At 42.4% G+C, this 16,767-nt stretch overlaps 1 protein-coding gene across 1 annotated transcript in view; it reads right to left on the bottom strand.

The window, feature by feature from the left end:
* The window catches only part of WWC3 (WWC family member 3), a 108,696-nt gene that overhangs the window by 85,408 nt on the left and 6,521 nt on the right, over window positions 1-16,767 (bottom strand). Inside the window, exons 3-4 of the mRNA XM_007951976.2 lie at window positions 7,698-7,774; window positions 5,579-5,658 (exon numbers count right to left, since the gene is read on the bottom strand). Coding sequence (XP_007950167.1) covers window positions 5,579-5,658; window positions 7,698-7,774 — 157 coding nt within the window. The remainder of the gene's footprint in view (window positions 1-5,578; window positions 5,659-7,697; window positions 7,775-16,767) is intronic.

Raw genomic sequence — 16,767 nt, 5'->3', positions numbered from 1 at the left:
TGGGGGCAGGGAGGTGGGGAATTACTGCTGAAAGGGCCCCAGTTTCTGTTTGGGGGGAAGGAAAACTTTTGGAAATGGATAGTGATGGTCACACAACACGGTGAAAATAATTAATGTCACTGAACTATATATGCTTAAAAATGGCTAAAATGGGGAAAAAATGTAATAAAAAAGGTTAAAATGGCAACTTTTCATTATACATATATCTTAACACAATAATTTTTTTTAATTTAGCTATACACACACACACACTTCTATCATAACCCACAGTATGTGTCCATGACCAGCTCCCCTCTACAAAAATTCATAATATAGAGAGATTAAAAAAAAAAATACAAAAGGTTCTTTTTTCCTCACTTGGACCCAAGCAGAATGAGGGATCCCTTGTTAGCCAGGAAAGCTCACCAAGATAAACAAGTTGAGTTTAAAATGTTATAAGCGGCCAAACTCCTGGTGAGGTGCTCTGGGAAAGAATACACTGGATATTCTGGGAAGCAAACCAGCAGAAAAATTTCTGGAGGCAAATCTAGGGCCTCTGCCTTTAAATTGATGTTCATAATAAAATCAGAGAAGTCCGCTGAGGTCAAGAGCTCAAGTGTTATCTGTGCTTCTAATCAGAATTTTATGGATGGTAGAGGTGGGGTGGGGTGATCACATTTTCAATGCTTAAAAATTATTTTCAAAAATTCTCAATAAATAATGTAAACCGGCACAATTACATCCAAATGTCAAAGTCCAATCTTTGATCCCAGCAAAATAATTTAGTCTCACAGCCCATGTAACTCAAAGGAAGGCTAACGCTATTTTTCACTTACAAAGAATTTGAAGAGCAGTGTTGTCGGTGAGTTCTCTCCTTCCTGTGCGGTTGTGTAACAGAGTAAATTAACCACACACAGTGAAAATGCAACATTCAATGGAGAAACAACGCAACATTCAATGGAGCCCAGGCAATGTGCAGATTTAACCAATGGCTCTGGCAGCCACTCAGTCTGGAAAACCGCTGCGCCCTGTTGGGTGCGCCCTGCTGGGTGTGGGTCCCTCAGGACCAAGGCCAGGTCCAGAACCTTACCCCATGTCCCTCTCAGGGGAGGCCACGCCACGAGCTCTGCCAGGCTGCAGGATACTCCCCTTGGCAGGGGCCAAGGTGACAGTCACTGCTCCCAAATGTGGGATCTTGCTAATGAAAGTAGCAAGAGAAGACCAAGAGCACTAGCCCCTTGCTTTGCCAGGAGCACAACCCATACTCCACTCTGGCTGCCAGTGTAAACTTCACACTCACCCTGCACTGGCTTCTGCTTCCCGCTCCATTTCCCTGGAGCAGGGCGGCTGCCCTTCCTATCGTCGACCTTACTGCAGCTGAAAGAGATGGATGCCTTCCTAACCATGCTGAGGAGAAGGGGGCTTTCTGAGTCATCTGAGCACTCTGCAGTTTCTTCTCTCAATCACTCAGCCTGAAGCTGACTTGGCAATACCACCTTTGTCTTCATATGAGGATAACAACACAGAGGGCCAGAAGGATGGACCCTAAGCAAAGGAGCAGCCACTGAGCCCACGAGCCCGTGACAAAAGCCATCTCCAGAAGGGCAAAGTACAGGGCGTGGCTCTCATCTTTGGCACAGTCCTGCACAGCCTCAGACTGTTCCTAAGCCACCCTGAGCCCTGATCTCCCCCTTCCTCAGAGCTTCTGTGAGCAAGGATTCAATTAACTGCAACCTCCAGCTCCTGGGATGCCTGGCACTAAAATTATGTGTGAACTATAGGCAAGGCACTGGTGGTTCAGTGGTAGAACTTTCCCCTTTCATGCAGGAGACTCAGGCTCGGTTCCCAGCCAGTACACCTCACACACAGCCAGTGGAGGCTTGCGTGTTGTTATGACAATGAACAGGTTTCAGCAGAGCTTCCAGACTAACACAGACTGGAAAGAAAGGCCTGGTGATCTACTTCTGAAAATCAACCAAAGAAAACCCCGTGGATCACAATGGCCTGATCTGCAAGTGATCACGGGGATGCCACAGGGTCGGGCAGTTTCTTTCTGTTGTGCAGGGCTCACCATGAGTCTGGGGCAGACTCAACAGCACCGCCCAACAATGCAACATGATCCACAGACCCTGTGGAATCCTGCCTCTCCCTGCAAATGAGGATGCTACAGTGGGGGCAAGTGAAATCAGTAAATAAACCTTACCCTCAACTAGTCATGACTAGTGACTTCTGATGACTGTCAAATTAAACTGATTTGCTTTTCCTAATTTCTTATCCATCCACCTAGCAGGAGGGAGGCAGGATGACATTCCCACACCTCTCATGGAAACATCCTACCAGGCTTCTGAGCGTCTGGAGGCTGCTCTCCTATGAGGAATAAAGTTACAGACCCAAGATAACGCTTTTCAAACACTCACATTCAGTCATTCCCTCCCTAGAAAGTACAATAGCGCTGCCACATTTGATACACTGTTACTGAGTCTGTCCACTGGACACAGAAGAGCAGAAATCTGCCCACTTGTACTGTTAATAGTGACAATATTGACTCTTACCACTTACTGAAGACTTATCATGTGCCAGTCACGGGTGCTGCCCTCTGGACAATTCAGTACGATTATCGCCAATTACAGGAGTCTTGGTATTGCAATGGGTAAGCACTTACCTGCTAATTGAAAGGTTGGCAGTTTGAACCCACCAGTGGCTCTATGGGAGAAAGACGAGGCAGTCTGCTTTCACAAAGATTTATAGCCTTGAAAACCCTATGGAGCAGTTCTACTCTGTCCGACAGGGTTTCTGTGAGTCATAACTGACTCAATGGCAATGGATTTGGTTTTTTGCATCATTTATAGATGAGAAAAACAGGGACAAAAAGGGTGAAGCATTGCCCAAGTTCAGGAAGTGAAGCAAGTCTCTGAACTAAGGCAGAATGACTCTCAATCAGCAGGCATGCCACACTTTTTCTTAAAAATAATTCTTTCAGATCAATACTATCACCATTTGTAAAATGACTGCTGTTCATTGCATTTGCTGAGGTACACATAGCTCATGAATTGTAATTCACCCCTGCAGTGTAGTAAATTACAAAGTATGGCTTTTGTAGCCATAGTCTTTGTAACTCCCACTTGGCCATGAGCAATTGTGAAGCTGCTTGTTAAAGTCAGCCACCTGGAGCAGCACAAAATAATCTCCTGGGAAGTCTGCTCTCTCTCAGGTGTGTAGAATTTTGATGTTGGGATTGGCTAGTTTTGCCACTCTGCCAGGCTTAAAATGAGCTCTCCTAGAGGCAGAAAGGAATCTCTCTGACTACCAGCTGAGAGATGGCAGCAGTGGAACAAAGAGGCACAAGACAGAGCAGTAGGCTTACCTGGATCACAGGGGCAGAGACCAGGCCAAGAGGCCAAATGCCAGAGAGGCATGTCAAAAGGCACAGCAGAGGGGAGGCTGTCCTGACTGAAGAACTGTATTCTGTATATGACCACCATGATAACATTGGGAAATGAGAGGACACCAAACTGTGCACATAAGAGATATACGACAGATGCTAAAACCAACCAATGTGTCCACAATACCACATTGCCATTAACACCAAACACTAGGCTGTACAGATAAACACAAACACCTGAGATGATCAGATAGGGGTCAGTGAATAGAGGTATACTCTAGACCAAAGATAGACTCAGTGAGGCTAATCTTGCACAGACACCAGTGATACAAAATACCTGCAGTCCTTACAGCAACAATAGAAGACAGACACAGATTAATCCCTCACAGACATCATGACACTATGGGAGAGAGACCCAATAGATCTACTACCTCAGGACCATAGTACTGGGGTACACCAGACTCAATTGGCACAACAAAATACATAAAAGCATTGCTCCACATCCTACATTGGTGAGTAGTGACTGGGGTCTTAAAAGCTTTCAAGCAGCCATCTAAGATGCAGCTAATGGTCTCCTAGCGTTGGGAAGTGAAAAAGAATGCAAAAAAAAAAAAAGGCATTTAGAAGCAATCAGCCAGAGGACACAATGGCCCTCGAGACCAGAAGAGCTGGATGGTGCCCGGCTACCAATGCCAAGCCACTCAGGAAAGGATCAAATCTGGAGATCCTGGATAGAGTGGGAGGGAAAACATGGAACAAAATCCAAAAACTCAACAATGACCAGAATTACTGGTCAGATGAAATCTGGTGAGACTCCCAATACTATGGCCCTGAAATACATTCAGCACCTGGAATAAAACTCACCCCCAGGGGTGGGCTCTCAGCCCAGTAGTTAACAAGATGTACACGCAGACCACTCAACCCAGGGTGCCACACCCACACACTCAATAGTAATACATCCCTTAGAGCAATAGACCATGAGACACCAGAGGACCAACATTCAAACTGAGGAAATGCAGGACAAACAGGAGTGCATAATTATGAGGGTCACAGGGGGAAGGTTGCAGGGTAGGGAAGGGAGGAGACTGGGTTAGGGTTGGACATGGTGAATGGGGAATGAAACTAAATGTACGCTTGACGTTGAATGTAAAACAAGCTCTTTAAAAAAAAAAATTTAAAAAAGAACTGTATCCTGAGTGTTTTCCTGAACTTGAATTATAGACTACTGCTTCCTTAATAAACCCCATAATCTCTGAGTTTTGTATGGCCACTGCAGTGAATTATCGAACCCATCAGAGAGGTGGTGGGTGCTACGGGAGGGAAGGCTGGTGTCAGTCTGTTAAGAGGCCTGGAGGGTAGCAGCATGTCTAGCCTCATAGGAACAGGCCTTGGGCTGCTGATGGTGATTCTGTCTTCCTCTTATGAAGTTAGAGGAGGTCAGAAGATGCCGCCTCCTTATCCCTTTAGCAACCTCCAACTCTAAGTAGGAATAAAATTCTCATCGTAAATATGTAAACTGGAGGAAGAACTATGGACCAGCACTGTCCAAGAGAACCTTGTGTGATGATGTAAATGTTCTATTATCTGTGCTGTCTACTGCAGTAGCCACTAGCCCAGTGGCTATTTGGCCATTTCTGCAGACATTTTGGGTTGTGTTACAAGCTGGGGGAGCGAGGGGAGGTTGCTACTGGCATCTCTAAATAGCCTACAAGGCACAGGATAGCCCACCACAGCACAGAGCTATCTAGCTCTAAATGTCAATAGTGCAAAGGTTGAGATCCCTGCATTCATCACATGGGGCCACTAACCGAACACCTCAGGTACAGCTACTAAGACTTGGGAATGAAGTTTTATATTTTATTTAACTGAAATGAATTGAAATTTTAATCACAAAAAAAAGAGAGGGAATAAAATTCACCAAAAAAAAAAAAAAGAGAAGAAATGTAAATAGCCACGTGTGTGTTGACAATGCAGCTATATAGAATAGTCAGAAATACAGAAGTAAGGGTCTCGTTTCCCCAGTATCTGGATTTAAAACAACTGAGCACCTTTAAGGAAAAGAGGTTCTCATATTTAGGATTGGGAAATGATGAGCATAGATACAAAAGCATAAAAGCAAAACACCCACAAAGCTTTAGGACACAGCCACCAAACAGGTCAAGGTCAGCACAAAATGAAATCACAGAATTCTCCCTTCTGTGGACACAGGCGACTCACTCTTGCAGGGTCTCCACTCCCTTTTCCTTGTATTGCAGTTCCTGCTTCATCTGGGTCAGCTCTCGTTTTAATCTGGAAAGCTAAAGACAAATTATACTTTTTTTTTTTTTCAAAAAACAAGCTGTGAAAAACTATTTCTATAGATATGCACATTGTCATTTCAGTTTGATTTACTTGCAATTCTCTGGATCACGTGTTTTCTCCACAGTCTTCCACTCACATGCACATAAAACAGTCAATCTAGAAGAAATGGCTTGCTTCTGTATGAAAATCCCGGATCACTACCAGGCTCCTACTCAAGTGGGGCACTCACAATTGGTTTCTTTTCCAAGGTATTGGTTTCTACATTACAGTTAGCAAACTCTGTAATACTTTTTCATCTTTACTTCTACTTACTACCCATGTTGTTGTTGTTGTTATGTGCCGTCGAGTCGGACCCAACTCACAGGGACCCCTCCTTGGGTTTCCGAGGCAGTATCACTACGGAAGTAGATTGTCCCATCTTCCTTCCGAGGAGCGGCTGGTGGGTTTGAACTGTCAGCCTTCTGGTTAGCAGTCAAGTGCCTTAGGCACTAAACTACCAGAGCTCCTTTACTACCCCATAGAGATCACATATTAAACATTGTTTCTAGAAGCATAGTCTCTGACCACCTGTAATTCAATCACCTAGGGCATTTATTCAAACTGACTCTGAAACACACCCGGGCCTACTTTAACTCAGTAGAGTGGGCCTGGGAACTTACACTTTTGAAAAGCTCCTCATGTGTTCTTCCTAGCTGCACTAAAATTTGAGAACCAGTGCATTAAAAGATACACCCTAGTTTGGGTATAAGACACTAGGGCACAAAGTGGTTTCATTTCCAGGTTGTCTTCTGTGCAAACTTTCCCCTTTCCCAGACACCTGGAATGGACCAAGGTGACACACAAAGAATTCAGGCAGAGCACCAGAACCCTTCTTGTCAAATGCCTTTGCTGGAACAATCTCTCAAGGAATGTCAACCACGGGAGAAATGTCAGATGTTAAGGCTGCTGAACGAAAGTCAAGGTTGGCATTCTGGTAATACAAGAATGTAGCCCTGTCTTAGGGCTATGGTCTTGTGAAACAATCCAGTCAATCAGCATAATATATTTCTTAAAGTTTATGTTCTACCTTCCAGTACGGTGAGTAGTGTCTGGGTCTTAAAGTTCACAAGAGGCAGTGTAAGATACAATTATTGGGCTTTATTTGTCTAGAACAATAGAGAAAGAAGGAAACCCAAGAATCAGAGGAGGAACTGGACTACAGGACTAATTGTCTACATGCACCACTGCCTCCTTCACCTTGAGAAGAAGTAGATAGTGCCTGGCTACCACTGCTGAATGTTCTGAGCAGGGACATAACAGATGAATCCTGATAAAAAGGGAGAAAAATGTGCACCAGGACTTCAAATTCTTGAAGAATCCAGAGTTACTGGACCTACTGAGGCTGGAGGGGTCCCTGAGTAGCTGGTTAAACCTTAAATTGATACTATGCCCTGAAAGCACCTTTAAACTAAGTTACAGTTTAGCCTAAAGAGTAAAGATTGTCACCCTTGAGTATTGTGTTAAAATACATACACACACATACAACCAAGGAGTCAACAGCTATTTTAAAGCACAGATGAGGCAGTTTGGGGGGCAGGCAGAGTAAGTAAATGGAAGCCAAACAACTAGAACAGAAATAACGAGACTGTTGACACAATGTGAAGAATGTAACCAATGTCACTGATCATTATGTCTAGAAACTTGGAAGTGGAGCGAGTTTGGATTTGTATCATTCATCAAGATTAAAATTAAAAAAAAAAAAAAAAAGAACACAGCCTTCTGAGAACAAGCCCTGATATCACCAATCTCCCCAAATAGGTTTGAGTCTGGCCCCTCTAAACCCTCAGAGAAACAGAGGTTTATTTTCAGCTATATGAACTAAGATTTTAAAAGGAAACTTTTGTCCTTTTATTAGAAAAAAAGTGAAGACTAAACCAGAATGCAATGATAATCTATGAACTGTAAGGCACACTAACCACCACTAAATGAACAATGATAGGTGACGTTACACAAAAATACACAATGCGCTTCTCAACGTGAAAACATTTTTACTCACCCTATCCCGACGACTCGCAATTTCTGCTTTAATTTGGTGTGGGTCGTACTTTGTATTTGTTGAATATCCAGAGAAAGCTAAACAGAAGGAAAATATATGATTTTATAAATGATCCTTTAAAATAAAGAAATGCATATAGACAGGAACTTCAGAGTCACCACATTAAATTATTAATTCTATGTCTCAGACTTACAAACTAGCACTGGTTCTTAAACAGTTAACATTTCACAACCTCTAATTGTCTTGATGGTTGATTTTTGTACAAGGCCTTTCTATATGATTCCACATAATAAAATATATGGCTATAGGTAAACCAAAATTCTGTTTATTTCTATTGTACAAATGCTGTTGTTGTGTGCCAGTGAGTTGATTCTGATGCCCAGAGACCCTACAGTACTAGTAGAACTGCCTCCAGGGTTTCCAAGGCTGCAATCTTTATGGAAGCAGACTCCCCTGTCTTTCTCCTGCAGAGCAGCTGGTAGGTTTGAATCACCTAGTGCTTACCTGTTATGCTACCAGGGCTCTTTACTGGATAACTACAAGGTTTAAAAACTACATATACACAAGGAAAAAAAATGTATGATTATGGTATGGAAAACTTATTTTAATATGTGACCAGTACATACAGTGTGAACCCATTTCTACTTTCTTTTAACATGCACTCACGTACCAGTCACTAGACAGGCAACAAAATGGGAGGCATGGTTATTCTCAGTGGTTGCAATCCAAATGATTTTATTTTTTTTATGCTCTTCATATCTAGTCTGACATGAACCATTTTTGAAATACAGAAAGAAAAAAATTAAAATGTTGTACAGTGAAAAAGACAACTTGATAGTAATGTGTCCATATCTGGCAGGCCTGAGAATGGCCTATTCCCCCCCCCCCCCCCGAAGTTGTTCTTTCCACACCAACTGAACTACAGTACTCAAACTTGATGCGAACAGCTTGTTTTTGATGGATGTCTAGCTAAAGCACACCACAGTATAGTGCCCAGGGCTGAAACCCTCTTGACAGAGACAGCACCGTTATTATAAATAGCTACAAGCTAGGGGTGAAACAAACACAGAGAGCTGTTTACACGCTAAGTACATTTAACACATCTCTGTCTGCTCAGAAGAGCTGCTGCAATCCTTTCCCAACGTCAAGAAAACAGTGGTTGTTCCTAATTTCTACCATTCCTTTAGTCTCTCTGCTTTGCTTTTTCTTGACGTTGCTCTCTCCTTTCCCTTCTGTTTCTGCAGCCGTTGGCTTTTGCAGAGTAGTGGCTTGGCCTACGTTCTCTGTCTTAGCTGGTGGAGGGCTTCTCCTTCATCTGGGAATCACATCACACTGGGGTGATCTGCCTCCTGGGTGCTTTCATCAATAAACCCCACCTGCTCAGAAGACCCATGTGCAGCACCCGCCTCCTTTCTTTTACTTCTTTGATCCACATACCAAAGGCTGACTTTCATTCCGATAACTTAGGTGCCAACAACTTGAAATACATTCAAAATCACTTCCTGACTTTATATTGGAAAGGAGTCTCATACGCAAAGCCATCAAGCCTCTTAAATAGGAGAATTATTTAACAGCCTCAATTTAGAACCAAATCCAAAGTTAATTTGAGCAGTTTGGATAGCTCCTATTTTAAAAACTGTTTTATGAACATTTAGTTACTTAAGCCCCCATTAGTCAGAATTTCAAACAACAAAATCTTCTAAAAAGAAATATCTGGAGGAGCTAAATGTTTGCCAACGTGATCTCAAACTTCCTTATATTTAGAATTGTGATCTCTCAAGGGCATGCTGTAAAAGGTTTTTAATATAGATTTTTTTTTTCTTAGACCAGAATGCTTATTTCCTAATCCTACAACTTCCATCTTGCCTGATGCTATGCTTTCATTTACTAAGATCAGTAGCAAAAGGAACACCTCATACAATTCCCCTAAAAGAAGGAAATCACTGAAACAAACTTTCACACTAAACTCCTGGTACTTAAGTTGCCCAGACAGAAGCATAAAGGTTTGTAACTAATACGCAAATAAGGCTAGGGCTTGCATGTTACTTGCATATGTGTAAACCTGTCAAGTTGTAGTTGAAAAAGAAAATGGCTCTTTTCCATTAAGAGGTGAAAGTAACCCCAATGCCAAATTTCAACAATGTCAATGGTAATGTTAACCATCAATGACAATTATCTGAAATTGTTACAACAAAACTCTTTTGCTGTCTGTGCAATTTCATAGGGAACATTAGCAAAGAGATTTGAAATACACACTGGAGGTGTAGTGGATACTGTGGTCATCTATAAAGCAAACTTTCCCGCATTTCTCCTTCCTAACTAAGATAACCTTGACGTTGCCCAGTGTGCACCTTTCCCTCAGGAGACCCAGAATGTACTGCAGTTCTGGAAGAGGAGTCTGATAAGCCAATGAACCCACCAATGGGAAAACCCACCCCACCTCGAGAGGCCTTTGTTATGTGAAAATGAATCCCTCATTGTCCAGGCCAGTAAGTCTTACTCTCTTCCATTACTTACAGATGAAACCATCCTAAATGAAAGCATATGTTTTACTTATGTTGACACCATTCATGTTACCTTTGCTAACAGTGCCCAAAACTATAAAGTTCCAGGACTTATGGAGAGGGGGTTTGTGGTAGTTAAGTTTGTGTGTCAATTTGGCTGGGCTTTGTTGAGTGACTTGGGCAGCTTGTGGTAGTTATTCCCCATGACGAGACTGGCAATCAACTCCATGGTGGGATCTACCCCAAGCAGCTGAGTAGCTGCTTTAGGGATGTGGTCTGTTTCCCGTATAGAAGCAGCAGCTTTGGGAATGGTCTCCAGCTTACACATGCTTGAACCCTGCATGTAGCCGAGTCGTTGTTCAGCAGCCTGCCATGCTCTGCCGATCTTGGGACTTTTAATGGACTTCAGTGAATGGCCTGCCATGTGGTTTGGTAATATCGGGACTGTGTGCCTCGGAAGGAATTTGGGGCAATCTACTTCCGTAGTGATACTGCCTCAGAAACCCAAGGAGGGGTCGCTATGAGTTGGGTCCGACTCGACGGCACGTAACAACAACAGTAACAACAAGCCTTGTTACTTATCGACCTTGGGTTTGTCAGCTTCAGCAGCCAGCAGCTCAGTGAAGAAAAGCCTCCAGTTTCAATGTGCCAAGAGCAGGAGGCAGAGCTGAAGCCCAAGGTTGAGGGGCTTTCTCCCAGCCCCTAGAGCCTGGCACTTTGAACTTGGACTTAAAGCTTCCAAATTGTAAGAATAAAGTCCTGTTTGTTAAAGCTATCCCATTTGTGGTATTTCTGTTAGAGCAGCACAAGCTAATCAGAACAGGGTTCAAGCACCTAAGACAGTGACTACATTTGGTCTTCAATTGCTAAGGATATGTGTGAATGATGGCATAACTTTTAATATTATAATTCCATTTATAAATACAAATTTTGATTCTTTCTATGTGCCTGTAAGCCTAACAGAACGCTTTGTGGCATCTAAGGAATAGCTCAGGCTCTGGACCCCATTTTCAACAGCATACACTACACAACATTTATAAAAAGAAACTGCTTCCTTTGTAAAGACATGTCTCCAATCTCTAGGTTTAAGACAGAGGGCAGACTTTCACCTCTGAAACTTTGTTCTCTCTTTAAGAGTTCAGTGAACAGAACTACCAAATAGCCTAGGGAATCTGCTCAAGCATGTCATGTTGTTTGGATGAGGTAACAGTAAAGTTACAGCTTAGCTGGACAATGTAAAATATTATGCTTCGCTATTATAGGGTGTCTTTCACACTTATTTCATCTAGTCTCATAAAACAGGAAAAATCCTGGTGAAAGAGGAGCAATAATTCTATTTTCCTGCTTTATGGATTAAAAGACTGGGTTTTGTGATGACTTGAAGTCACTATACCATCAGTCACAGAGGGACTCCTGTCAGAACTCAGGCTCCTGGGTGTCAACTCCCAGAGATCTTTTCATTAGACTAAACTTTCCAATATAAGGAGGAATGTCCCTCCAGCTCCCCAATGCCCATGATGGACTAGGTGAACTTGACCTATTTATTTAGCACTCAAAATGCTGCAAACCCCAGCACTTATGTTGGGTTTCTATTTTACCAGTCATTGAAAGGAGGAAACACATGCATATGTCTCCCTCTCTCCCACTCTCTAACACACATGCCTCTTCTTTGCTATGGGCCCTGAGGGCAACCCTGGAGATGACCTGCTTGAAAAGGCCAGCAGTACTTCTCCAAGGATGACCTCTCTGGCAGTCTGCCTCTCAGGACCAGGTGTGCGCCTCAGGGACCAGCGATGTAGGGGATTGCTCAAGACACAGAGAGAACTCTGGGAGAAAGTACAGCAAGCTCCGACAGGTTCCAAGCTAACAGGTACTAATTATCAGAGCAGGGACAAAGGTACACATACAAGGAATGAAGGCCAACAAAGGAGGGAATGATACTTCTTTTTTAAGGTGCCACAAGCAAAGGCTCAAAAGAACCAAATAAGCCCACTCGGGGTAATCTATAGAAGCAATGCAAGATGGCATCAAACTCTGAGCAGGAACTCTCTTTCCAGGACAGACTAGGGTATTATCTCATGGTAAGCACATGTGCAAGAGTCAAGGTTGCCAGTTATTACGCAGGAAAAATGCAGCATGATCTATTTTTCTCCTACCTGCTCCAACATGCTGGGTCAAGGGAAACGAAAGCTGACTATCCAAGCTGTGGTCCTTATCCTAACCTAGATAGCAGATGAGAAACCCTTTAACAAAGAACCAGTGGAAGAGTCTTTGTGGGATGGGCTTATAGCCTCAGAAAGAACGTTGGCAAGACTGATGACTGATAAAGCAGAACTTCCCCAACACCTAAGACAAGAATTCAGGGTGGGTCAGTGCTTTGTCACCAGAGATAAGGCAGACTCTTTCCCAGCCACCCAAGGAGACTTTTGGTATAGACTTGTGGTATAGACTCTAGGTAATTCCTAGGAACGAGGGTAACAAACAAAGTCATATTCATGCTGCTAGAAAGGGCAGTAACAGTCAACTTAGACCACTGGATCTCAACCAGAGGAAGCACCTGGGAGCTTTCAAAAAAGAAAAAAGAAAAAACAGCCTTGATCCACCCAAGAGCAATTAAATAAAAATCTCTTGTGGTGGGGCCCAGGCAAAAGTGTTTTGTCAAAAGCCTCTCACTCACTGCCATCGAGTTGGATCCAACCCCTCCTTGGGTTTCCAAGGCAGTATATTATCACTATGGAAACAGATTGTCCAATCTTCCTTCCAAGGAGTGGCTGGTGAGTTTGAACCGCCAGCCTTCTGGTTAGCAGTCAAATATCTTAGGCACTATGTCACTCTAGGACATTCTAACTATAGCCAAGGTTTACAACCAGTGATGTGGATCAGGGGTCAGCAAACTTTTTCCATAAAAAAGTTTTGTTTGTTTTGTTTACTGCCAAACAGTAAATATTTTTGGCTTTGTGGGCCATAAGGTCTCTGTCTCAATTCTTCAACTCTGCCATTATAGCTGCCATAGACAATAGGTAGGAGCTCTGGCAGCATAGTGCCTAAGCTATTTGACTGGTAACCAGAAGGCTGGCAGTTCAAACCCATCAGCCAGCCACTCCTTGGAAGGAAAGTTGGGTAATGTACTTGCATAGTTGTTGTTGTTGTTGTTGTTATGTGCCGTCGAGTCGGCCCCGACTCATAGCGACCCCTCCTTGGGTTTCCGAGGCAGTATCACTACGGAAGTAGGATTGCCCAACCTTCCTTCCGAGGAGTGGCTGGTGGGTTTGAACCGCCAGCCGTCTGGTTAGCAGGCAAGTGTCTTAGCCACTATGTTACCAGAGCTCCTGTACTTGCATAGAGATACCACCAAATCCAAGAAGGGGTCACTATGAGTTGACGCAACAGCAATGAGTTTGGTTTTTTTTGGCTTTAGACAATAGGTAAACGAACGAGCATGGCTATGTTCCAATAAAACTTTATTTACAAGTGACAGTGATGGACAAGATTTTAGCCCATAGTTTGCTACCCTGTGGTTCAGGCTATAAATCTACTTCATGCAAGAATTCCTTGCAAAAGATCATGCAAATGATCATATACCGCATCTGAATACATCTAGAGGCTAGAGTTTCTCAGAAGAATAAAAGAATAACTCCAGAAAGAAAGAAAGAAGAAGAAGAAGAAAAACCTTCTGAAGCAACGGAATGAATTTAATGTTAAAAAGATCACAAACAGAAGAACATGTTGCAATGGAGAAAACTCTACAAAATGGAACTGCAGAAAAGGTATTAGGTGTGTTTCAGAGAGAATGAGTACAAACCTTGCAGAGCAGTTCCATCCCAATGCTCCACAAAGCATCAATGAGGGCTGGATGGACCACAAGCTCATAAGCTCACAGAAACAGAGTTGCATTCTTAGTCTCAGGAGTCACGTGTGTTCAAATCCAGCAAAGTATGTGAATTTGTTTTGGTCAGGGAAAAAAAAAAAAGGTCAAGGCTAACCAGAAGGCCGATGGTTCAAACCCACCAGCCACTCCTCAGAAGGAAGGTTGGGCAGTCTACTTCCGTAGTGATACCACCTCGGAAACCCAAGAAGGGGTCACTATGAGTTGGATCCGACTTAATGGAAGTGAGTTTGGTGGTTTTTTTTTTTTTAAAAAAAGATATTCTTAGATATCAGGAGACCCAATATTGACACAAAATCTTTCCTTTCCAATGAATGGGGTTTTAGCCTGGTGATTTATTACATAGCCCAAGGGAAATCAGTGGAGGGTGTTACCAAACCGAACTGACTACCATCCAGTCAATTCAGACTCACGGGACCCTATAGGACAGAGTAGAACTACCCCATAGGGTTTCCAAGGCTGTCAATTTTTACAGAAACAGACTGCTTCATTTTTCTCCTGTGGAGCAGATGTTGGGTTTGAACTGTCAACCTTTTGATTAGCAGCCAAAGGGTGTTGGTGAAATGCAATTGCCCTCTTTCCTCCTCCACTACAGCCTTCTGCTCCAACATTAGAAATGGCCATTCTACAGAACTTCAAATTCTTAAAGAATTCACACTTACTGGACATTCTGAGACTGGAGGAGTCTTCAAGACTACTGCCCTGAGTTACTCTCTAAACCTTGAATTAAAATACCCTCTGAAGTTATCTTTAAACCAAGTAACCATTTAGCTCAAAAAGTAAAGATTGTCACCCTTGAGTATTACGGTCTTTTAAATAAATTATCTATGTTAAGACCACATGTACAACAGCTATTTTAAAGCATACATGAGAAGGCTGGGAGACAGGGAGATTAAGTTAATGGAAGTGAAACAACTAGAACAGAAATAAGAATGTTGACACAATGTGAAGAATGTAACCAATGTCACTGATCTTTATGTCTAGAAACTATGGAATGGGAGTGGGTTTGGCTGTGTATATTTCTACCAAAAACAAAAAATTAAAAAAAAAAAAGAAATGGGAGTTCTAATTAATTCTAATTCCTCTGTTTACGATCACTGCTTCATTTTTCCCTACCACAAAGGATAAACTGTGTTTCCAACATTTAGTATATACCAATACCAACCCACTTTTCGAGTTAATTCCAACTCATAGCAACCCAAGAGGACAGAGTAGAACTATCTCACAGGGTTTCCAAGGCTGTAATCTTTACAGAAGCAGACTGCCACATCTTTCTCCTGAAGAGTGGCTGGTGGGTTCGAACAACTGACCTTCTGGTTAGCAGTCAAGCACTTTAACCACTGCACCACCAGGGCTCCTTATACAAATACCAGATGTAAAACTTTTGTCAAAAAATAAATAAATAGTTTAGCAATGCTACCCTGGGTCATGAGAAATCTCAAGAAGCAAAAGTGCTTTGCTTTCCACTTTGCCCCATTCCTGTTACAAAATATGGCAGACTATTTGCCAATTTACAGCTGTCTTCATTTCCAGATAACTTGAAAACTGGGGCATAAAGTGTTCCATAAACACAATCAGCTCTTCTAAGCAGCCTCCTCCACTGAAGGCTAAAAACACAACTAGATCTAGGTTCAAATCCAAGTTCGGCCATTTACTAGGTGCATAAACTTGAAGAAGAATTCCTGGGTGGTACAAATTGCTCAGCTATTAACCAAAAAGATGACAGTTCAAATCCATCCAGGGCCACCTGAGATGAAAGGGTTGGCAATCTATTTCTGAAAAATCAGTCACTAAAAACACTATGAAACACCAACAACAACTGACCATTAACACACATGATGATATAACCCAGAAACCAACCCAGCTTTGGAAGTATCCAAAGTAAATAAGCCTACAAGATGGTAAACAGGGAACCAGAGACACCAACCAACAAATGAGGACAACTACAAACCAAAAAGAGGGAAAAAATAATCTGTGTCGTTACAGAACTTCTAGATGGTAGGGAAGTCAAGACAACTACAAGATAGAACGGACTCTTCTAAACTTGGGAAGAAAACTATAAATCACAGGATAACAAAGAAAAATTATAAACCTTCACATCAAAATAAAAAAGAGGACCAGCATAAATATTCAGCAAATACTAAAACAATAGCAATGAAGGAAGTGATAACATGATTCATAAACAAAATGAGCTCAGCATAGAAAATTATATGGAACAAAGAAATCGACACAATGAAAAATCACATGACAAAAATGACAGCCACAAATTCATATTTGCTGTAATTACATATCTGGCAAGGGTCTCATCTCTAAGATTGATGGAAAACTCCAACGCCTCAACACCAAAGGATTTAACAATCCAACTGAAAAATGGGCAGAAGACATAAATAGACGACATTTCACCAAGGAGGATATTCAGGTGGTCAGCTAATACATGAAAAGATGCTCAACAATCATTGGCCATCAGAGAGATGTAAATCAAAACAACAATGATATATACCATCTCGCCCCAGCACTGATGGCAAGGTTCAATGAGACAGAAAGTAACAAATGCTGGGGGGGATGTGGAGAGATCGGGACTCTCATACACTGCTTGTGTGACTGTGAAGTGACACAACCACTGTGGAAAGCAATATGGCGATTCCTTAGAAAGTTGGAATTGGAGATACCATTTGACCCA

Source organism: Orycteropus afer, unplaced genomic scaffold (genome assembly GCF_000298275.1).
Source record: "Orycteropus afer afer isolate SDZICR_OR568_19922 unplaced genomic scaffold, OryAfe1.0 scaffold00323, whole genome shotgun sequence".
Lineage (NCBI taxonomy): Eukaryota > Metazoa > Chordata > Mammalia > Tubulidentata > Orycteropodidae > Orycteropus > Orycteropus afer.
The sequence above is the reverse complement of the archived record's forward strand: the minus strand, read 5'-3'. Positions and strand labels throughout refer to the sequence as shown.